Here is a 25338-nt window from a genome sequence, read left to right on the forward strand (position 1 = left end):
CATATAGATACATAGAATTTTCTCATTGTAAACCTCTAAAACAGTTTGGCAGATGTATGGCATACACTAACAATGAATATGTGGATATGCTTCTGGTTCTTGGTGCCTCTGAGAACCAGGCTGGCGTTGCTGCTCATGAATATGCTGTTAGATATCCTCGTCAATGCTATACAGATAAAAATGTGTTTCGTCGTCTGGAGCTGCCCCTCCAGGAGTCAGGTTCTCTCCTTCCACCATCGCACGACAGGTAATCCACGGACTCGCCGTATTCCAGCTACTGAGGAAGCTATTCTGGAGGTCATACACCAAGAACCTCAGCGAAGTACACGTAGCGTAGCAAGGCAGCTGCGTGTCTCACAATACGCAGTTGTTAATGTGATGCATGAGCATGGGCTGCACCCATATCATTATGCTTTCCCACAACACCTGCATCCTGCAGATCGCCATCAGCGAATACAATTCTGTGAATGGTTCCAACAACAACAGGAAGCCAATGACGAATTAGTGAACACCATAATATGACTGGATGAAGCAGCATTCACTTGTGGGGTGTCATCAATCTGCACAATGCCCACCACTGGTGTGAGGTTAGCCGGCAAGTCACCTGTGATCATAGATATCAAGTTCACTTTGGTATCAATGTCTGGGCCAGAATATTGGGCACCAGGAGTTTGGACCTGTTGCCTGACTGGTTGCCTGCACAAAGGTATCATGCATTCCTATCAAACTATCTGTTTGACATGCTGGAAGGCGTTCCACTAGATGTTTGGCAGAGAATATGGTTCCAACATGATGGTGCACCTCCACACTCTGGAATTAATGTACGACAGTATTTGGACAGAACATTTCCAGGAAAATTGCTCGGACATGGTGGTCCAGTTGTATGGCCACTGTGTTCACATGACCTAAATCCCCTGGATTTCTTCCTGTGGGGACACCTGCAGGAGTACGTGTACTCTAATCTGTCAACGAATGTGGAAGAATTGGTGGCACATGTTCATTCTGCTCTTGTTACTGTGGATGCAGCTTTGCTGTGAAGGGTCCAGAGCTGGAAGATCCAGCGAGTTGCACATGTTTAGATGTACAGGGAGGTCGCTTTGAGCATCTGTTGTTCTGAGGACAACATATTCTGTTGCAAAGGTCATGCGATCATTCATATGGACATTATTATTGTTACTGGTTGTTAATGTCTGCCATCTGAATGCTCATATTACATGTAGTATAAATGACAAGATGACGTTGTGTTATTGTATTGTGCTATCATCTTTAGCATCTCGAAATTGATATTGTTTTTGTAGTTGTTCTGTCCTATGACAGGTCACTTGTTTCAACTGTCTATTTCTTATTTGTCTAACCATATATTTGTTATGTTCAGCACAGCAAAATGTTGTGTATTTAGGATACAGAATGAAATAATTAAAAAAATGTGCCCCAATCAAGGATCATACCCTCGATCTCCTGCATGTTAAACCGAAACTTTTTCCACTGCACAAACTGTACAGCACAACTGACAAGTGCTGACAGAGATAACGTACATTTGGTAACAGTGTTGCCAGATTGCCACTCTTTAATGTCCTTTTTCTGCAGATGTATTCATCAGATGAAATTTTGTGAGAACCATTTTTTTACAACTAGCACGTGAGGAGTCATGCTACGATGCCCAAGCGCACGAATTTTGCTTCACCCTTATTCTGTATTATATTTCCTCTGCCTGCTAGATTATATTAAGTAGCATATAATACACAGTGAAGTGGTAAATCAGCCACCAAAGGAAGCATAAGATGAACACTAGCCTTACTTTATCAAATAATTTATTTTAGGGCTTACAAAATATGCTTCACAGAGTTCTTAAAACAGTAAAATGATATTCAAAATATATCCATGAATATTAATTTCAAAATACATTTCTTGTTCATTACAGCTTGGATTACACTGACTGTTAAGAGCATACATATGAAAATATTTACCAAGTGAGGTAGTGAAAAACTCTTTAATGTGTTTTCATATGATGATGTTGCTGCTGCTGCTGCGAAGGGCATAAAAATATTTTCCTCAATTCAACAAAACATGTCAATCAAACAGGAATCTTCATTAATGGATGTTAGGCAACCATAGTGACGGTGTAAATTTTCAAATATCAGGTAATCAGTCTTTTACAGCTCTGGCAGTGAACCAGTTAAAAAAACAAAGACCAACTGTGAAAAGTTCCACAGCTGGCATATCAGCAAAGGTACCACACGTACCAATCACAAAAAAGTTTGCTGCATAACAAAGGGCAGCAGCTAAAGCATAGTAATTTCTTGCCACATAGCCTATATAACACACAAAAAGTAAACTTAAAATTAATGACATGTCAGACATATAGTCACTAGGTTTTTTACTAACATAATAACACACAACAGGAAACACTGCTGCTACTATATTCATAAGTGCAAAGTTGCCATCATAGCCATAATAGAGATGAAGCTCTGTTGCCAAGCATGGGAAACACAAGGTTGAACTCAGAAACAGAATATTGTTATACAATGTTCTCAACTTATGCCCATATTGTGGGTTACCTGCAACGTAAAACCATAATATTAAAACTGAAGAACTGCTTATGTTGTAAGAAAGAAGCAATTTTTACTAATGATAAGACAAACTTATATTAAATAGTAACCACAAAATACATCGGTTGCAAATGGGATTAGCAGTCTAGCTTATAACAAACCACAGAAACTAAAAAACTACTTCATGTGTAAGAAGGCAAATGCAAGGTGTGTCACATTCACACAGTGTGTTTTAAAAGAGGTACAGAAAAATGTTATTGTTTTTGTTGCTGTTGTGGTCTTCAGTCCTCAGACTGGTTTGATGCAGCTCTCCATGCTACTATATCCTGTGCAAGCTGCTTCATCTCCCAGTACCTACTGCAACCTACATCCTTCTGAATCTGCTTAGTGTAGTCATCTTTTGGTCTCCCTCTACGATTTTTACCCTCCACGCTGCCCTCCAATAATAAATTGGTGATCCCTTGATGCCTCAGAACATGTCCTACCAACCGATCCCTTCTTCTGGTCAAGTTGAGCCACAAACTTCTCTTCTCCCCAATCCGATTCAATACTTCCTCATTAGTTATGTGATCTACCAATCTAATCTTCAGCATTCTTCTGTAGCACCAAATTTTGAAAGCTTCTATTCTCTTCTTGTCCAAACTATTTATCGTCCATGATTCACTTCCATACATGGCTACACTCCATTCAAATACTTTTAGAAATGACTTCCTGACACTTAAATCTATACTAGATGTTAACAAATTTCTCTTCAGAAACGCTTTCCTTGCCATTGCCAGTCTACATTTTATATCCTCTCTACTTCGACCATCATCAGTTAGTTTGCTCCCCAAATAGCAAAACTCCTTTACTACCTTAAGTGTCTCATTTCCTAAACTAATTCTCTCAGCATCACCAGACTTATTTCGACTACATTCCATTATCCTCGTTTTGCTTTTGTTGATGTTCACCTTAAATCCTCCTTTCAAGACACTATCCATTCCGTTCAACTGCTCTTCCAAGTCCTTTGCTGTCTCTGACAGAATTACAATGTCATCGGCGAACCTCAAAGTTTTTATTTCTTCTCCATGGATTTTAATACCTACTCCAAATTTTTTTTTTGTTTCCTTCACTGCTTGCTCAATATACAGATTGAATAACATCGGGGAGAGGGTCTCACCCCATTCCCAACCACTGCTTCCCTTTCATGCCCCTCAACTGTAATAACTGCCATCTGGTTTCTGTACAAATTGTAAATAGCCTTTCACTCCCTGTATTTTACCCCTGCCACCTTCAGAATTTGAAAGAGAGTATTCCAGTCAACATTGTCAAAAGCTTTCTCTAAGTCCACAAATGCTAGAAACGTAGGTTTGCCCTTCCTAAATCTAGCTTCTAAGATAAGCCGTAGGGTCAGTATTGAAGCACGTGTTCCAACATTTCTACAGAATCCAAACTGATCTTCCCCGAGATCGGCTTCTACAAGTTTTTCCATTCGTCTAAAGAATTCGCGTCAGTATTTTGCAGCTGTGACTTATTAAACTGATAGTTCGGTAATTTTCACATCTGTCAACACCTGCTTTCTTTGGGATTGGAATTATTCTATTCTTCTTGAAGGCTGAGGGTATTTCACCTGTCTCATACATTTTGCTCACCAGATGTCAGGTCTGGCTCTCCCAAGGCCGTCAGTAGTTCCAATGGAATTTTGTCTACTTCGGGGGCCTTGTTTCGACTCAGGTCTTTCAGTGCTCTGTCAAACTCTTCACACAGTATCGTATCTCCCATTTCATCTTCAACTACATCCTTTTCCATTTCCATAATATTGTCCTCAAGTACATCGCCCTTGTATAGACCCTCTATATACTCCTTTCACCTTTCTGCTTTCCCTTCTTTGCTTAGAACTGGGTTTCCACCTGAGCTCTTGATGTTCATACAAGTGGTTCTCGTATCTCCAAAGGTCTCTTTAATTTTCCTGTACGCCGTATCTTACCCCTAGTGAGATAAGCCTCTACATCCTTACATTTTTCCTCTAGCCATCGCTGCTTAGCCATTTTGCACTTCCTGTCGATCTCATTTTTGAGACGTCTATATTCCGTTTTGCCTGCTTCATTTACTGCATTTTTATATTTTCTCCTTTCATCAATTAAATTCAATATTTCTTCTGTTACCCAAGGATTTCTACTAGCCCTCGTCTTTTTACCTACTTGATCCTCAGCTGCCTTCACTACTTCATCCCTCAAAGCTACCCATTCTTCTTCTACTGTATTTCTTTCCCCCATTCCTGTCAATTGCTCCCTTATGCTCTCCCTGAAACTCTGTACAACCTCTGGTTCTTTTAGTTTATCCAGGTCCCATCTGCTTAAATTCCCACCTTTTTGCAGTTTCTTCAGTTTTAATCTACAGGTCATAACCAATAGATTGTAGTCAGAGTCCACATCTGCCACTGGAAATGTCTTACAATTTAAAACCTGGTTGCTAAATCTCTGTCTTACCATTATATAATCTATCTGAAACCTGTCAGTATCTCCAGGCTTCTTCCATGTATACGGCCTTCTTTTATGATTCTTGAACCAAGTGTTAGCTATGATTAAGTTGTGCTCTGTGCAAAATTCTACCAGGCGGCTTTCTCTTTCATTTCTTTGCCCCAGTCCATATTCACCTACTACGTTTCCTTCTCTCTCTTTTCCTACTACCGAATTCCAGTCACCCATGACTATCAAATTTTCGTCACCCTTCACTATCTGAATAATTTCTTTTATTTGATCATACATTTCTTCAATTTCTTCGTCATCTGCAGAACTAGTTGGCATATAAACTTGTACTACTGTAGTAGGTGTGGGCTTTGTATCTATCTTGGCCACAATAATGCGTTCACTATGCTGTTTGTAGTAGCTTACCCGCATTCCTATTTTCCTATTCATTATTAAACCTACTCCTGCATTACCCTATTTGATTTTGTGTTTATAACCTTGTATTCACCTGATCAAAAGTCTTGTTCCTCCTGCCACCGAACTTCACTAATTCCCACTATATCTAACTTTAACTTATCCATTTCCCTTTTTAAATTTTCTAACCTACCTGCCCGATTAAGGGATCTGACATTCCACGCTCCGATCCATAGAACACCAGTTTTCCTTCTCCTGATAACGACATGTATCATGCTCAAAATAAACCTCTTTCAATAAACTTAGCATGATGTATTAGAAAGTTACAGGATTTAAAAAAAGTTTATGACCTTCTTGTCTGCTTACATGATCTATATTTATTAAGTCTGTCTGAGGACCAAATATATCTACTTAAATAAAAATTCATTGCCACATATTTGGAAGACCATCACTTGAGAATGGCTTGGCTGATTTTTCTTTTGTCGTGTCCATAATTGACATTACAGGGTTTGCATGAAAGATAATTTTTGGAAAATCCACTGGAAAAATCAGAAATCTGGATGGTATTTTTGTATGAAAATCTTAATTTAAGAAATGCGGTGGTCAGTTTACAGTTCTGCAGTTATATGTTTTCATTTAAAAAAAATATTATATTCAGTTTGACTTCTGCTGTTGAATGCTTTTATAACAATATCAAATTCCATGTTGAGTATTAATATTTTGCGAAAAAGAATACAATTGAAAGTGACACTTCTGTGTGTTATTGTTGGTGATCATATCTTTGGTGTGCTGTGAAGATTGAATTGATGTCAATTGTGTTAATTTAGTATGTTGCAATCATTAAATTGATTTCATTTGTGGTTTATTTCTGTGGAAAAAATGCCACCAGTGAGGCACTGAAATATTGGTCAGTGTTCGTGCTTTGCAGGCCAACTACACGACTGTTGAGTCAATGATGCTGATGAAGAGCATATATAGGTTTTGAGGCAAATTGAATATGAATTTCTCAGCTGCAATCCATTATGAGTCCAGAACGATGAAAGCAGTCTAGATTGGCTCACCCAGGTGGAGCTTATGCACAAAATAATTTGGAATGTCAACCAAACAGATAGTCAAACATGTGGTATTGGTGGAGATTGTATCTTCGGTGTGATGCAAAGATTAAACTGATGTCAGTTCATGGCAATTTGGCGTGTTGCAAACTTTCAGTTTGCGGTTTATTTCTTTGGAAAAAAATGCCACCAGTGAGGCTTCAAAATATCGGTCGGCACGTGCAACGCAAGCCAACTACATGTGTGTCAAGTCAATGTGACTGACGAAGAGCACAGACAGTGTTTGGAGGCAAAGTGAGTAATTATAATACAATAAACACTTTCTCTTAAAACCAACTGAGAGAAAGGACAAGCTAAGTTGTGCTGTGAAAATGTGTAGTTTTGTTTTTCTTTTCATACTCATTTTTAACAGAAAACAGGAAAGTTATCTTTATGGCTAACTTTACAATCCAACCTTTTTGTAGATTAAAATCATGCAAAATACTGTCATTAAAGCTCCTATCCTCACAGATCCAGCAGTTATAAAGGTCTCCCTCTGTAATGATTCCAACCAATTTACTGCTTCGTTCTGACTTCTGCTCCCAATCAAGATTCCGTTTGCAATAACAATAAATAAGGTCAGAGACATGGAGGGAGGAGGATATGGAGAGACAAGGGAGAGGAAATGGATATGAGAAGGGGGAAGGACATGGGTATAAAGAAGAGGAAGGGCGATATGAGTACAGGAAGATGAGGCAGGGAGAGATGGGTAGAGAGTGTGGGACACAAGATGTAGAGGGAGCGGGGGAGGCTGATAGACCAAGACAGGTTGGAGGAAAAGGAGTTGGACGGAGATAGGGAGGGGGGAGAGGGGGGCAGGAGGAGGAGGAGGAGGAGGGACAAAGGAAAGGGGAGAGGAGGAGAGGGATAGAGAGAGGGTAGGAGAAGGAGATTAGGACATACATCCAATTCCCATACATATTTAGCAATTGCAAAGCAATGCTGAGTTCACTGGCTCAGGGATACATACGTCAAATACAACATCCTACAGAACCCTGTTCAAGGAACTAGGGATACTAACTGCTGCTTCCCAGTACACTATTTCTTAATGAAATTTGCCGTAGGTAATCTATCTCTTTTTCAAACCAACAGATCAATTTACAGAATCAGTCCGAGAAATAAGAATAATGTAAGGAGTAAAGGGAACTACTTACTGAATAGTACAAGTGTCGAGTCACTGAAAGAAGACACATAAACAAAAGTGAGAAGTTTGCTAGCTTCCAGATGAAGCTTTGCTCGAACACACACACACACACACACACACACACACACACACACACACACACACACACAGCTTGACTGAGTTGAGGGGTTGTGTTGGAGTGGGGCTTGACTAGGTTGAGGGGTTGTGTTGGATGGACTGGGTGAAGGCAGAAAGATGACTGTGTTGGAGAACTGCGGCTGATGGCTGTGAGGGAGAGGCAGTGGGAGGTCAATGGGGTTGGAATGGAGCACTGGCACTGGTGACCTCATTCTCAGTGCAGACAAGGGAACTTGTATCCAGCAGCCAATGACAGGGAGGTGTGGTTTAGAGGGGGCATGAAGGAAGGGAAGACTCAGGGAAAGAGGATATGGCTGCATGATGTGTGAAGTTAGAGTCTTGGGGCAGGGTTAGTAGAGATTGAGACCATGAGGATTACGGGACTGAAGGATGGTTTGAAAGGACAGTTCCCATCCACATAATTCAGAGAAGCTGGTGCCAGGGGGAGAGGGGGGAGGACCCATCTGGCATGGGTTATGAAGTAGCCATTGAGATCAAACACACTGTCCTCAACAGTGTGTTCTGCCACTGTGTGGTCAATTCTACTCTTAGCCACAGTTTGGCAGTGGACATCCATTTGGGTGGACTGCGGGCTGATTGTCATATACACATAAAATTCTGTACAAAAGTTACAGCAGGACTGTTATATGAGTATGATGTGACTGCTTTCACAGGATGCCATGCCTCTGGTAAGATAAGCAAGTAACAGGACTACAGAAGGATGTGCTGGGTGTGTGTATTGGACTGATCTTGTGGCAAGGGTTCAGGAGGGTGTGAGACATGGATGGCTGCTTCAAACCCCATGCCACTGACATCCTTCACCCCCAACTCACATATTCAGTTGCATTGCAATACATCACATTCAAAGGGTATATTTCCAGATAGACTGAAACTTGCTACTGCCAAATCCCGTAACAAGAAAAGTGGTAACAGAGATACAAATCATTCTACTTCCATACTCCGTAAGCCACCATATGGTGCATGGTGAAGGACAACATATACAACTGCTAATCAATCCTTACTATGTTCCACTCACAAATGGTGTGTGGGGGAAAATGGCTGCCTATATGCCTCCACATGAGCCTCAGTTTCTCTTATCTCACCTTTGCAGTATTTACATTAAATGTACATCAGAGGCAGTAGAATCATTCTACAGTCAGTAACAGATGTTGGTTCTCTAAACTTTCTTAATAATGTTTCACGAAATGATCATCACCTTCCCTCCAGGAATTCCCATTTGAGTTCATGGAGCATTTCCATAATACTTGTATGCTGATTAAACCTACAAGTAACTAATGTAGCAGCACACCTACGAATATCTTCAATGTATTTTTTTTTTCTCCATTCAACCCAGTGCAAATCAAAAGCACTTGAGCATTACTCAAGAACAGGCCTCACAATACTGCTCTATACATGATCTCCTTTATATATGAGCTTCAGTATCCTAGAAGTCACCCAGTGAGTAGAAAAGCTGCAGGAGAGTGAAGCACTGATAAATAAACTACCACACCTTATGCACACTTGGCACCATTAGAACTTTTGGGAAGAAAAATATTGGCTGCACCTCTGTTACCTAACTAAAATGGCCATCTGATTGTCAAGAAAAGCTCACAATTCTCAAGAGCCTAGTGGAGCAATGACTGTCAGTGCTGAACAGAGGTTGAAAAAAGCATAATGTATTGGACCGCACATCTGAATTGCATGTATGTGATTTAGTGGTGGTATGGACACATGGTTGTAGCTCCAGACTAAAAAGAAAGTTGGAAAAGTTTTGTTGAAGGAACAATGGACTGTGGGAAATTATTGGTAAGTCACACCCTGAAGGTGTTCTCAAAGTTCCAAGCACAGGTATACAATACAGTGCAGTTGCAAGGGTATAGGGTAATGCATGCTAACAACTGTAAAGAAAATATTATGTGGCATCATGTATCCAGAAAAAGAAAGATGTAACTTGGCTTCACATATTTCACTGAAAGGAAACGATAAATCTTTGATGTTGCAGAACAGATTTTTTAAGACAGTGCCCTCGCTCTAGAGTTAAGGGAAAGCTGATTTTTATACTTTTGTAAACCATTTACTCATTTATTTGCTTAGTTAACAGCCATTAACTGTGAATTTAGAGTAGAATGTTGAAAAACTGTCAGGTCATGGAAATAAAGTATGGAAAATGCTCACAATTATCAAATTCTGATGTGGTACCTATACCAGGTTTATGAGTGTTTAGTCTATATGTAATGGTCTCACACAATAATGAGTTACAAAACCATTAAGATTGTTAGTTGATTGGTTGGTTGATTTGAGGAGGGGACCAAAGTGCAAGGTCATCAGTTCCATGAACTGAGGAGGCAGAAGTCCAGGGAAGAACTACACAAACAGCACACTCCAGTCAAGGCGAAGGGAAAAGGGGCAAAAGGAATGACAGGGCAGTAGGAAAATTAAAGAACAGGAAAGGAGGAGGGGGTAGGTGGAGAAACAACAACAGCAGGAGCACCTCAGAGAAACCATGAACACAATACAATGAGCACACCATAAGGGGAAGAAGGCACAAGAAAAGGGGAAACAAAACAGGCCAGTCAAAACATAGGGAAAAAGAGGGGAGAACCAAGGCAGTGTGGAGGCAAAGCCAAGGCCTCCATAAGCAATGCCAATGCGAACTGAGGGACGCCAGTTCCTGAGGGACATTCAGGTACTTACAGCTGACTTCCACAAAGAAAACCAAGGACAGGTATAACCATGTAAAGTTCATCTGCTAATACCCGGAACAAGAAAGGGGGGAGGGAGTATTTAGTGTGAAAGGCCAAAAGGTGTGGGAAGTCCAGCATAATATGGATCATTGTGAGGGGGACCCTGGAACTACAAAGGCAGGTGTGGGCAGGGGAGGGGGGGAGCACTCACTGCAGAGTATAAAACCAGGGGTCAACCTAGCACAGCTGATATGAAGGCAGCAGAGGATGGTAGATTCCCACCGGGCAAAGCAAAGGGAAGAATGCCCTATAATGGGAGTCTTGTCAGTTGCATGAAGTTTATTAGACGGGGGGGGGGGGGGGGGGGGGGGGTAGCCCCCCAAAGAGTTGGCATACAATCAAGTGAAAGGGGATTTGGCGTAAAGCCACACATCTGCCCCCAGACAGGTCAAGGAGAATGTACTAGCAATGCCCATATGGATCAAGTGAAAATGCCACCAGAAGCCCTCAAAGGGTTGGCCTGTTTCTGACAATGTGCAGAACTCATGAAGGGTCAGTGTGTAACCATCAATAAAATGAGATTTCTGGAGAATGGCACAAGCTGCTGAGTAAAAGGAAATAAGGAATTGCAACTCCAGTAAATGGAGGTAGTATCCACTACAGTTCATTGAATAAGCATGGAAAGGCACCTGGAGGGTTAGACATGGGAATCGTAGGAGAGGGAAAGAGGAGAGGGGGAGGAACTGGGTTGAGGACAAGGAAAGAACATAACAGAGACAAAGTTAGATGACATCAAGACAGGGTGAAGATGGTCATATTTCTAATATGCCTCAGTGTAGGATAAATGATCGAAGGACATATACTGCTGTATCTCCTTTTCCTTCTTATAAACTGGGCAATCTGACAAGCATAGAGAGTGACAGTCATGAAAACTAACACACACAGGCAGCAGAAAAAACATTAAGATCAGATAAGTAGTATGTCTACAATATAAAACCCAGTATAGAGCTTCAACAAGGCATTAAGTTGCCCTTAAGGCAATATGGAATATGCCTGGGTCATCCACTAAAATGGCATCCAGAGTACACGGCAGGCCAAGATCAACGCGCAGTGTATTAAAATTTGGACAGGACGTTAAAATGTGGCATACCGTCGGCAATTGCCCACATGGGCAGAAAGGGCACCAGTGCAGCCGTCAGCAGATGGCGATGGCTGAACCGGCAGTGTCCAATTCGTAATCGGGCCAAAATGACCTCCTCCCACCGAGAAGGGCGTGAAGAGGTCATCCAAGCTGTGGGAAGAGGTTTCAAGGCCGGAAGCTTGTTGTCGGCATGCATAAAATGCGCCGACAAATGACCCTGCTACCATCTGATGAAGGGACACAACAACAAGCTGTCCGAGGTTGGAGGACCGCAGCATCTGCAGCTTCGTTCCCAGGGATACCGACATGGCCAGGAACCCACATAAAGGTAACCGGAGAACCATTGTCTGCCAGCTGCTGAAGAAAGCGTTGGATCCCAAGGTGGTGTTTGGCTCTCGCCCACTCGAAAGGTTGCAGGGAGTGAAAAATCAAGGTGCTGAAGGAGGCAACGAAAGCGAACTCCACGGGGTAGCAGGGCAGATACATACAAAACATATTGATGGTCGAGAGAGTCATCAAAAAAGGAACGATACGACGAGTGGTCGGGCATTGACAATAGCCGACAGGCATACCGACAAAGCAGTATATCGCGACAGTAGGTTAGTGGCAATTCACCGGCTTCAGCATGAAGGCTCTCGACGGAACTAGTATAGAACGCTCAGATCGCAAGACGTAAACCCCGATGTTGTATACAGTTGAGGCGGCATAAGATGGACGGCCATGCAGAGGACTATACGAAGCTCCCATAATCCAGCTTTCAGCAGACGATCGACCGATAGAGGCAAAGTAGGACGGTTCGATTCGCTCCCCACGACATACTGCTGAGAACAAGGAGGACATTTAGAGAACGGGTACAACGGGCAGCCAAATAAGACATGTGGAGACCAGCTAAGTTTCCTGTCAAATGTAAGACCTAAAAATTTTGTTGTCTCCATGAATGGGAAAGCAACAGGACCGAGTCGTAAGGATGGTGGGAGAAACTCTTTGTAGCACCAGAAGTCGATACAGACGGAAAAACGGAAGCCATTGGCGACACTCCAGGAGTAAAGACGGTCAAGACAGCGCTCCAGGAAATTTCAGCGTGCTCCAGGAAACATGTACGCTGCGCGCTGCAATAGATGGTAAAATCATGCATGAAAAGGGAGCCTGGTACATCAGCTGGGAGGCAATCCATTATTGGATTTATTGCTATGGCGAAGAGAGCGATGTTCAAAACTGAGCCCTGTGGCAGCCCATTCTCCTGGCGAAAGGCGTTGGACAGGACAGAACCCACACGTGGACAGGACAGAACCCACACGTACCCTGAACTGTCGATCCATTAAAAAGGTATGAATAAAAAGAGCGAGGTGACCGCGAAGGCCCCATGTATGCATGGTGCAGAGAATGTCCACCCTCCAACAGGTGTCGTAAGCCTTCTCCAAATCAAAGAACACAGCCGCGGTCGGGCGCTTCCACAAGAAGTTATTCATAATGAAGGTCAACAAGGTACCCAGATGGTCAACTGCAGAGCGGGGCCTATGAAATCCACATCGTACATTGGTAAGTAGGCGTCGAGATTCGAGCAGCCAAACCAAACGAGAGTTAACCATTCATTCCATCACCTTACAGACACAGCAGGTAAGGGAAATCGGTCGATAACTGGAAGGCAAGTGCTTGTCCTCTCCCGGCTTAGGAATCAGGACAACAAGAGATTCGCACCAGCATGTGGGAACATGACCCTCAATCTAGATGCGATTATACGTACGAAGAAGAAAACCTTTACCCGCAGGAGAAAGGTTCTTCAGCATCTGAATAAGAATAGAATCAGGCCCTGGAGCGGAGGACCGTGACCGGGCAAGTGCATTTTCGAGTTCCCGCATGGTGAGTGGGGCATTATAACTTTCACGATTCGAGGAGCGGAAGTTAGGTGGCCTTGCCTCCTCTGCCTGTTTTCGGGGGAGGAGCTCGAAACCTCTGTGAAAAAGTGGCCGAAGGCAGTGGAGACATCCTCAGGGGCCACAAGGACGTCATTCGCGACCGTGAAGCCAGGAACAGGTGAGTGGACCTTAGTGCCAGATAGCCGGCGCAGGCTACCCCAGACAACAGAAGAAGGAGTAAAACTGTTGAAGGTGCTTGTGAAAGCAACCCAGCTGGCTTTCTTGCTTTCTTTAATAACACGACGACACTGCGCACGTAATCATTTATAATTGATACACTTTTCCATCATAAAGTGGTGTTTAAAGGTGCGTAAAGCATGTCGATGAGCACGTAAAGCGTCTTACATGCTACAGTCCACCAGGGGACTGGTATGTGACGTGGAGAACAAGAAGTAGTGTGACGGATGGAATATTCATCAGCAGTGAGAATGTCTTCCATGAGGTGTGTGGCCTGACTATCGGAGCTTGCGAAGGTTTGATCCTGAAAGGTCACCCTGGAAGAGAAGAGCCCCCAGTCTGCTATGGAGATGTTCCAACTAGTTGAGCACGGAGAGGGGGTATGATGCAGGAGATGGATAACACAAAGGAAGTGGTCGCTCGAATATGTATCAGAAAGTGCGTACCACTCAAACCAGTGTGCAAGTTGGGTAGTACATATAGAGAGGTCTAAATGGGAATAGGTGTGAGTTGTGTTCGAAAGAGAAGTAGGGACGCTAGTATTGAGGCAGATAAGATTGAGCTGGTTGAAAAGTCTGCTACCGGGGAGCGTCTTGGGCAGGATGCTGGAGAGCCCCAAAGGGGATGGTGGGCATTGAAGTCTCTAGTCAACAAAAATGGCGCAGGTAGCTGAGCAATAATTTGCATCATGTCTGCTATGGTAACGGCAGATGACGATGGAGTGTAAAAGTGGGGACAGTAATCCAGACGGCAACTGCCTGCATGTCGGTGTCCAATGTGATGGGATCATAGTAAATATCATCCTGGACCAGCATCATAACCCCTCCAAAAGCCGGAATACCTGCCACAGGGGGCAGGTCAAAACGCACAGAGGCATAGTGTGCCAAGTCAATTTGATTGCATGGGCGTAGCTTCGTTTCCTGCAGAGCTACGACTGTAAGCCCTCTCGGTTGGAGCGAATGCTGCGAATATTCCAGTGAAGAAGTGCCATCGTGAGAAGAAAAAGAAAAAGGAGAAGCAAGAAGGGGTCACCTTGAAGGCCGCTGAGGGCCTTGCTTCAAGAGAGCACTGCCGCTGCTATCAATAGGCGGAGAGTCATCGTCCATTTGTTCAATAGGTTCATCGGCCATCTTGTTAAGATGACCGAGAGGAGGAGCTTCCTCCACCGGTGAACGGCCAGATGTTCAGCTACCAGCGGTGTGGCCAGGCGAAATGGATGACGGCCTGGGGCAACAACCACTAGGTGGCACAGGAGAAGAAACGCGCCGTGGCAGAGGAGGAGAACTTTGCTTCCTACGAGCCTTCTTGGAAGGTCATTTAGTGGAAGTACTGGTCCATGGCTGGGAGTTTGAGGTACGTAGGAAGTCTGCACGGGACGGTTCCTTCTTGAAGACCCTTGCATCTGACTTCTGGGTCTTAGTCTTGACAGAAGCTGATAAAGGTGCTTGTGTCTTAGGGGTGGCGGGAGAAAGAGGAGATGTTGACCAGGCGATCTTAACACTGGCCGAACGGACGACCATAGTGCTAAAGGTCAGATCGCATGTCTGCGTCGACACCTCCTTGGTAGTCCGAGGAGAGGCAAGGACAGTACTGTATTTCCCCGCTGGGAGCAGCATGGGCTTCCTACTAGCAAATAGCTTGCGAGCAGCCAAGGTGGACACTTTCTCATTGGCCCGAATTTCCTGTATACAGCGTTCATCCTTGAAGCTGGGACAGTCGCGGGAGGACGCTGCATGGTCTCCCTGACAGTTCGTGCAATGAGAAGACAGAGGTGGGCAGTCACCCTCATGGGCGTCCCTGCCACAAGTGACACATTTAGCTGCATAAGAACAAGACTGGCGAGTTGTGATTAAAACACTGACACTGGTAGCAGCGCATAGGTGTTGGGACATAGGGGCGAACAAAGATAACCTCATAGCCCGCTTTGATGCGCGACGGCAGCTGAACACTATCAAAGGTCAAGTAAAGTGTCTGGGTCAGTACAAGGTCATTGTTGACCTTTTTCAAGACCCTATGGACAGTCGTCACACCCTGCTCAGTGAGGAAAGACTGAATCTCCTCGTCAGTCAATCCGTCAAGTGATAGAGTATATACCACACCATGCGACAAATTCAAAGTGCGGTGAGCCTCCACCTGGACAGGGAACGTATACAGGAGTGTGGCCCGAAGCAGTTTTAGTGCCTGAAAGCTCTCTCAGTTTCTAACAAAGAGGTACCGTTACGCATCCTGTTACAAGACTTGACAGATCCGGCTATGGCATCTACGACCTTTTGAATAACGAAAGGGTTGACAGTGGAAAAATCCTTTCCGTCCTCAGATCTACAAACTACGAGGAACTTTGGGGCAGACGGTAGTACTTTTGTTGCTGGTGGCTGGTCAAGTTTCCGTTTTTGGGCAGAAGTCAAGAGAGAAAAAGAAGAGAAATCCATTGCGGAGGAATCCCCCGTGATTGCCAGCATCTCCGATGGCGCGCTCCTTCCTTGTGGGGACCCTCTCAGAGGGCACTCCCGCCTTAGGTGAATGTTTACACCTCAGGTCACACCTCCCGAGAAATGGACGGAGGGACCAATCGGCATGGTCAGAAGGTGTCAGCTCAGGCAATCACCCCTCCCTGGGCCCAGCCTTTACCAGGGGGTACGTGCATGCCTTACTTATCTACCCAGGGTGGGGAATCACGCATTACCCCATCACTGGCTACGCATGCGAACGTGTGGGTCGGCCTTCAGGCACGCACAGGGAGGAAAGAAAGGGAGAGAGGGAGAGAAAGGACAGACTGTCTCAAACACCGAGGTGGAGACCAGAGGGTGGACAAGAAGGCAAAGAGAAGAAGATGGCAAGGAGAAGAAGAAGATGGCAAGGAGAAGAAGAAGATGGCAAGGAGAAGAATAAGAAGGCAAAGAGAAGAAGAAGGCAAGGTAAAAAGTAAGGAAGACAGTGAGAGGGAGAAGGACAAAGAAAGGAACCAAACAAAGGAAGGAAGAAACCAGAATAAGCGAAAACCAAAATGACCACAAAGAGAAGTCGTCGAACCGTCCGTCTCCAGACGCAGGCGAAAACTACCCCCTTGAGGGGGAGGGACTCCTTTTAGTCGCCTCTTACGACAGGCAGGAATACCTCGGGCCTATTCTAACCCCTGGACCCGCAGGGGATCATGCTGGGGTAATTAGAATTGGTAGCTTTCTTGTAGATAAAGTAGAATATTGTAATGTGTGACCTTAAGTTACAAGTACCACAGGAATATTCCATTGTTGGGCTAGGTGAGAAAATCATAATGTGATGTAGTAAGAGGAATGACAGAGTTGTGGATTCAGAAGGGTAAACAAATCGCATGAAGTCACTTGCAGAAGCAGTACATCCAAAGACCAAAGTGTCATCCATTCTAGGCTGGACTGGGTCTAGTAGAATGTAATTGTGGTAGTTGGTGCAAAAAGTACATGAGCTTCAAGTTAGGCTCATGTAATGTATAAACTGTTTACAAGCACCATGTGGTAAAAATTGTTATGCCAAATTAATAACCTGGCAATTGTGAATAGACATACGGATGTGTGACACTAATCGCCTCATTCCAGATGTACGTTTGTCAAGTCATATTTTAGTTTATTCAAATACTGTTACAAGGAACGTAACACATTAAGACCTAAAATTAAAACAAGTAGTCTGCCATACTTGTAAAATAAGGAAAGGAGTAATTTAATAAGACAAAAGGAAATCCTGAAGATGTATAGCCGTTAGAATATACTAAAGAAATGTACTGGTTTACTAATCTACTGATCATGTCATTTCAACAACAAGTTATGAATTAACATTATTGGAATACAATTCATTTATACTAATTAAATTCTACTATTTAGTTAAGCAAGATCCTAACTGTCAGAATTTGCATCATTAGGAGTAAGAGACAGATGTGAAATGAAACAGAGAGGGAAGTAAAATGAATCTATTTAACAGGAGCACTGTCTCACTCTCCATAGGCTTTCCTGAACCTGTATTCTCTGGCATGTCAGGGTGATAGCAGCATTCACACAGCTTACAGTCAATACACTATAGTATTGCACAAAAACAAGTTACAGCTCAGAGTTTACAATCACTAATCATTAGTATCATACAATTAATTCAGTGAAATTATCTCTGTCAGAATATCCATTACTATCCAATAATTAGGTGGAAAAGAGAGAAGTAATGCAAATATCTTTTTGCTGATGTTAGGATATCCATTATCTTACATGCCGCTGTCAAGACAAATTTTTGCATTTTTCAGGGCTCTGGTCATGAATATAATTAATAAGTCACCTCCAGAGAATAAAAAGAAGAATGTCCATTCACACGAGGAATAATGTAGAAACACAACTAGTGATAACTTGCAAATGAACAACTGTTAAAAGACATTTTTTTCTGTGGTAACTAATTGAATGAACAGTTCCTGTGTGATGTGAGCACACAATGTGTATCCAATGTAATATGTTAAGTACAAACAAACAGCTCTATGATTCTATTTATAGTCTAACTATTAACAGAGAAATGCTTGCAGCAAATTTTTGCAATGGAGAAAAAGATAATATAGTTGAACTTGTCCAGTTTTATGGGGGTCGTTAGTTTAACTATAACAAGAAAACTGAGCTCATTTCATAGCTAATGAATTTAAGAGTGGACTGCATGCTTGACTAATTAGAAAGTCCATGTTATAGTCTCGTTCAGACTATCTGACTAGCAGCACTCTCCACTGGCTTTCATAGTAGGGTGTTCAAACCAATTTTCGGGGCCTGGGGGACAAAGCTGGTGGTGTCCATTCTGTAAGACTGATAAACAGCTCTGTCCTTGTGAAGTACCCTCTCTCCAGGGAGTAGTCCCGTGCGGGTTAGTATTGGGAAGGGTAGCTGTCTTTCAGAGTGTGTGTCTTTTTTTCTTCGGTTGTAATATTACTAATCTTAATTTTCCTTCCTTACTTTTCCTCATGGGGTACCTTTTCCATCACCCCTCTTTCAATATTTAAACATTCCATTCAGTGAACCCTTTGCAATGTCCCCTGTTTATTTTTGACAGTCATGTTAAACCATAAGTACTCGATTGTATGTAGTCATGTGTTTCCCTTGCAAAGTTGCTGTTGTCTGTTTCTGGAGACAGCAGTGCCATTCTTGAACCACGTAAATGATTTACTATGGACATTGGCAAATGTGATGTTTGCTGATGGCATAAGTACAATGATAAAGGGACAAATATATCCATACAAAAAATTAAGAGAATAATTAAACAGATTAACAACTGATCCTAAGCACTTTATAAATTTGATAAATAATAGACTTTCACTCTGTTGCACTGCAAATAGGAATGCTAGCATGCTTCCACTTATGTTACATGACATAATCTTTTGGGACATTACAGCTATAGCTAAAAAATGCATTTTTTCTACATAAGTATTCAATCTGAACTAATGGGCTGATAATAATAAATAACATGAAAGAAAAGAATTTTACATACATGTGCTGCATGGCACTTGGTGAAATTCATGATGGATCCACAAAACCACAGCAGAATGTGGCAAGAGAGATGACCTCTAGTTCTAAGCTGTGAGCCGTTTTTAGATAATGCTTGGCTTGTTTTTATTGTTTATGTCAGGCAAGCAACCTAATACAATTGTCTTGCCTTCCACTGATATGTAAACTTAATACACAACTCTGTACCTATAAAAAAAATCCGTATTTGCTATATTTATTTTGTTTCTAAGCAGTATCTCATAGTTTCTCACATTCCCTCTCCCTATTTCCCTCCCTGCATTCCCCCCTCCTCCTCTCTCTCTGTACTCTTCTTCTTAATTCCTTAAAAGAGTAGGCCTATGGCTCTCTGTTATCGACCTATAGATAGCTATTTGTATCATTAAATGAGAATACCTCAGCACATAATTTACAAAGAATTTATCTCTACAGCTGTTTCTTAAAAGGGTGAAGAAGCAAACAGTACAGAGACTAGACTAAAATTATCGTAATCTAAAAGTAATAAAAAAAGAAAACAACTTACCAAATCTGAATATGCCCAAAATGGATAATACAAGTAATGGTACAAATGTTCCATATATCCATTTGTAAGGATATTCAGTAGCATTAAATGTAGACTTCAGAGCCCACAGAGTTGAGCCAGCTAGTAAAATGTGTGTAAATGCTGTTGAATAATGCGTTTCAACCATTTTTCAGTTCTAAATTCTGTAAAATTAAGAGACTGCAATCAAATGATGCACTGATACTTCATGCAACAGTACAGAAAATATGAATAAATGACAGAGTAAACATGCTGAGATCCATCCACTAAATTTTATCATGAGATTCAAGAGGTCATAAATATGGGTACAGGTAAATTGGCTGTTGGTACGGCAGAAGTAACCTGATACCAACATACAAAATGACAACCTCCCAAATATTTATTTAGTGAATAGGAAAATGGAGACCAATATGAAAATTCATGGCTCTGAAATATGTCCTGCATTAGAAACAAAATTTTTAGGCCGCTGTATACAGAACAACAAAGTGGCAGACACATTACACAACTAAAGCAGAATAAAGTATGCACCTCATGCATACTTACATACAGCACAAGCACAGAGACTGTTTGCAGTGGATGCTATGCAGTTTCATAGTGTAAGCTATATTGTATCCTTCCCAGGTCAAGACTCTTCACCTAGCTCACACATTTTCCTTAATTGGAACAGAGCTGTGAGAGTAATGCACAGTGCAAAGCCTGCAGGCTGCCGTTCCAAAAGTCAGTTGCCCTGTTGGTAAAGGGAAAACTGTGAACTGAATAAAAGAGCAGCGCCTTCCAAATTTAGACTATAACCTTCATAATATTTTTTGTAGACGGCCATTTTATCACTATCTGAGCTGTAATTACAGCCATTTAAAAACTTTCGGATGACTGTGGTTACCAATAAAGAAAAATTTTTAAATTTTCTTCAACTATGATTGCAACTTATTACAAGATGTACAGAGTAGAGCCATCAGTCACAGCTGCCGGCTATGGAGCAAAAATTAACGCATAGAAATGTTCAAGTAAAATAAAAACATGACAGTCAAAAACTTATGAACATATGACTTAGATCACCAAATTTCCTGTGCACAGCTCCCATAAAATCAGTTCGATTAACACAAAAAGGAAAATGTTAGTGGCAATATCAATATGGAAAAAGTGGGAATGGAGATAACTGCAATAGAGCTAGAGATAATCCTGGACTGAAATGGATGGTGTTGAAAATCAGCTTCATCGTTTTCAAAGGAACTATGCCACCAGCATTTACCTTAATTGATTTTGGTGACACCCAAATCTAAATGATGAGACAGGGACTTCAACTCTACTAACTCCAAATGCAAAGACAAGGCCTTAACCACTGCATCAGTACTGGTACTCATTATCAACATGTCATCCATATTTCAAAATCAGAATTTAATGAATATTTGAAATGCACAAGTGAAACGAGAAAACGATTAGTATTTAGACAACAGCGATCCTTGGTATAAATGTAATGTGCATATGGCATACTCTGGTCGGGAGTCCCCTTTCAGGGAGTTCGGCCATCTGGTGAAAATCATCTCATTTGATGCCACTTTGTTGACCAGTGTGGTGGTGTTGTTGATGATAATGATGATAACAACAACACAACATCCACCACCGGGGCAGAGCAACTCTCCAACTGGGGCAGGAATCAAAACCGGGCCCACTACAATGGACATTTTTTTATTGTATAATATCGCATGATTTGGAGGGCCAGTCGAGATGTGAAATGGTGCCTGACAGTTCATCAGACCAGGAGCATTCGTGTGTGGCCCTGTGAACAGAGCTGTTCCTATCTTCGAAGATGTGGGTGTCCACAGCACATCCCTCATGAAGATGTAGAAGCTGGGACAACACTTAGTCACTGAAAATGTTAAAATAAACATCCTGGTCCATGTTCATAGTAAACTGAACGAGTGGGCCCATGTCATGTTCCAAAAACATCTCAAAAACACCACAGAACCACCTCCAGCTTGGATTGGCCCTACACACATTGCAGGCTGAAAACTTCAGCGGACCACTTGATGCCTTGTGTTACTTGAAAAGTGCAAAATTGTGACTGTGCAGACAACATTAAATGCTTCTCACCAATCCATTACCATACAGTTTCTGTATTTGGCTCAATGAACACATGTAGCTTTATGTGCTACTGCGATCAATGACCTTTCGTGCGGTACCTGCCCACTGAATGAAGTTACCTTCACAATGTTCACTCGGAAACTGGTTGAAATGGATTTGCATTCACTGACAGCAACAATTCCTGTCAGTTTGAAACTGACTGGCATTGACAAGGCAGCGCATTCATTTCTGGTTCCAGCCAAGAGTGGTACACCATTTCTTATGCACATGTTGGACAGTTTGTGTTGATACACCAATGAATTGGGTAACTTAATTCCCATAAATTGGACAACTTAATTCTAGTGGAATCGTGGGTAAATCCAAATACAATATCTCTTACTGCCAGTGGGTCACAATGACCAATTTTACTGTGCTGATTCATATTACCTCAGATGTCTGTGAACTGGACTTCATAAGCATTCCACAAATCCTGTTCACGCAGTAGAAAAAGGAACTACAAGGAAAATTCCTCCATTTCCTCAGTAAATTATTAACTGGCAAAAAAGTTCCTTCACATGGTGGCTTGTATACAGTTTTTGTAGCCCAAAACTGATGTGTCACTCATTTGTGATATGGACTGGATATGAGAGAAGTCTGTCAATGGCTAGATATGAAATATGACTCCTCATTATGTAATGCTATATCTTATTAAGAACACAAGAATGTTGTTCTGAATTCAAGAAAATATCTCCTACATCGAAGTTGCGAAATTTGACAGACAAGATCTACTATTACAGCAATCAAACACTGGTAAATCTATAATTATTGATGCTGTATTTCCTCTGTTGTAGGGCCTAAATTTGAAGATAATTTACACGAAAAAAATAAAGTATTGCAATAAATTCACATATGAAATGCATACATAGAATGAAGAAAGGGAGTGAGGGTCCAATCATATATGTCAGACCCCTGTAAAGATTCAAAACAAGTGCAATGTTGAAACAAAACTTTCACAGCAATGTGGAAATCAGCAAATTTTTAATCGAAGACACAACGGTGGTGGGTCACAGATCAGTATTAAATATTTAGAAATGTTGGATATGTGTGATATCTCCTAATAATTAAACAGAGAAGGTTCCAATCTGAGCTACTGGAAATGGTGCAAATTATGGAAGAGTAGTCACTCGGAATTGCATGTATGGTCATAGAAGGGTATTACAAAGGACGGGATAAGAAAAAAATATCAATTTTGGGGTGGATATGGCAGAACGAACAGGTAGCACTCAGTATAAAGTGTTTCAAGTATGATAACCACACCATCCAGTCGAGCTTCTCCTAACAATGTTTCACATTAAAGCTGCCCCAACAACGAAAATGTTTATCTAGCTGGAAACCAGTATGGGGAAAAATGCAAACACAGTAGTTTATTTTAATCAATTCAATATATGCATGTAACCCCAAGTTAAGTAAAATGAAGCTAAAGTACCCTTTATTCACATTATATTTTCAGTTCTTTGTTTTGTTTTCCATAACCCCTCTCACTATTTTTCTTTCCTAACAGATGATAATCCCTATAAATGAATTTGTTTATCCTCCTCTTACTGTGTCCATTATAATCACTACAGCAATATATTACTAGCCTAAAACTGCTATTTAGTTTGTTAATCAGTTTCAAACAGTAACTTTCATATCACACTTTTTAATAGAAAAAAAATAGCCAAGATTTTGGAGGTTTCTTATACAATTCTATTAACAAAGACTGAAATGATCATCATTAACAAACTACATATTGAAGAAAGTATGTAGAGCTTTTGCAACCAAAGACTTGCACCAATACTGAAGTTTCAGGATTCTGAATCCCTGTATTTTAATCATGATGAAGTCACATGTCATCAATATTGCATTCCAACAATGATTCCTGTGAATACTTATATTTACAATTAAAAATCATAGAAATCTAAAATTTCCTTTCTCTGTAAATGAGAAATAGGCAATGTACACATGTGCAAGGATAGAACCCCAAAATTAAACAATAAGAAGATTGGCTAAAATACATTTTGAAACCCGCTACTTTATTAAACTACTACATTAGTCTATATGGTGGAAGCAGAGAACCATATCTGAGTTGCACCAAATAAGAGACATGAGAAAATGTACAACAGTTCAACTACTGTGTACCAGACTTGAGACTCGACTCTTTCAGTCAAAACAGGAGTGCTATGGGGCAAACGTAAGGTAGCAAACTACATGTATCCAATATGGCATTGTAAAAATTATAATTTTAATATTACACTGACATTGCTGCGTTCAACAGAGATATGCAAAATAGCGGGTTGATGAGAATAATTTTTGTTTAGTTCTAGCCACAACCCCCCCCCCCCCCCCCTCGCCTTGCCATAAAACACAACGTTGGAATCAACTGGAACAACACAATAAGCACAGACTCCTACATCATATCGCAAGGCAACATACTTCAGTATCAATTATTCGTATGGAACATATGAACTTGCTTGATCTAAATCTAATTTACGGGGTACGAGAAATTGCACAGATTTAAAGGGAAAATGATGCACGAGGCAACTTGTACGGCGGGCTCTATGTCAACATTCTTCCTTATTCTTCATCGGCTATTTTATTTCACCTCGGTATTCTTTCTCAAGGGCTCTATTACATACAACTTGTAAATGTATACCAGCGCAAAAAAAAGAACTAATATAAATCCATTACACAGGAAATTGTTAGAAATTAGAATTGGAAGACGTGAAACTTAGGAAGTGCCGGAATTTCATCAGTGATCACATCTGACCACTGTTCTGTCACTAAAAAGTTCTGAGAGAAAGTAAACGATTCTGTGAAAGGCTTACTTTCTTTAGCAGCTGGGGCTTAGTCATCTGTGATTGTACGTCCCTTGCATTACACGAGAACATGCAAAACATAACAATATTTACTTGTCAGTACAAATCCACAGAGGAATACGGAACTACAGACTTTCTGTATCGACTTTATTAACAATGTCTTTAAGAGAATGGTACTCCAAAATTGACTGCTGTTTGACAACTGTCACAAATCACCATGCAGCTGATAGGCCGCTCAAGTTTATTCTTAGCGTTAGCACAAGTGTATCGATACTTGAGACTCAAATTAAGCTCCAAAGACCTTGTAATAATAACTAGTCTCCCAGGAGATACTGCAGGCGCGGGAAAATTTGAACCTTTAGGTTTGATGGCTAAAATGTTTGTATCTAGAAGCCAATAAACAGGGAAAAAAATATTTTGGACCACGGTGATAAGAGTGTGCTAAGATAGTAGTAGTAGTTGAACAGTATTGTGGCTTGTAAGGATACAGACCTAACATTATATATTTATTGGTGTATACATACAATAATTGAAACTTGTACTTACACGCTGACAATATTTGTTAGTCGTAACTGTACCGTCTACACATTCCAGTGAAAGCGCAAGAAAAAAAATGAAGAACTGTGCAGTATTGTTTGCACAAATAAATTCGGGAAAGGAACCAATACTGAACAGTTTCAAGATTCTGAATCTCTGTAGTTTAATCATGAAG

The 25338-nt window shown here is 41.5% G+C and overlaps 1 protein-coding gene across 4 annotated transcripts; it reads right to left on the reverse strand.

Annotated features, from left to right (window-relative positions):
* Positions 1 to 1794: 1794 nt before the first annotated feature.
* On the reverse strand, positions 1795 to 24915 carry LOC126335492 (uncharacterized). 4 transcript variants are annotated; one of them, XM_049998823.1, is made up of 3 exons: positions 24720 to 24915; positions 19693 to 19874; positions 1795 to 2558 (listed from the first exon to the last, which is right to left on the reverse strand). In XM_049998823.1, the coding sequence occupies exons 2-3, from the start codon at positions 19856 to 19858 to the stop codon at positions 2146 to 2148; spliced, it is 579 nt and encodes a 192-aa protein (XP_049854780.1). In that variant the 5' UTR covers positions 19859 to 19874; positions 24720 to 24915; the 3' UTR covers positions 1795 to 2145. The 4 variants fall into 4 exon arrangements, with proteins under 4 accessions (XP_049854780.1, XP_049854782.1, XP_049854779.1 ...); XM_049998825.1 differs by having other exon boundaries at positions 19693 to 19890; XM_049998822.1 differs by having other exon boundaries at positions 24636 to 24915.
* Positions 24916 to 25338: the final 423 nt, after the last annotated feature.

Source organism: Schistocerca gregaria, chromosome 2 (genome assembly GCF_023897955.1).
Source record: "Schistocerca gregaria isolate iqSchGreg1 chromosome 2, iqSchGreg1.2, whole genome shotgun sequence".
Lineage (NCBI taxonomy): Eukaryota > Metazoa > Arthropoda > Insecta > Orthoptera > Acrididae > Schistocerca > Schistocerca gregaria.

Bases quoted from the DNA above. Each gene is read 5' to 3' on its own strand.
- LOC126335492 (XM_049998823.1), bottom strand. From the start codon at position 19,858: ATGGTTGAAACGCATTATTCAACAGCATTTACACACATTTTACTAGCT. The intron at 2,559-19,692 runs GTAAGTTGTTTT...TTTACGTTGCAG, and splicing joins TTTGGGCATATTCAGATTTG to GTAACCCACAATATGGGCAT.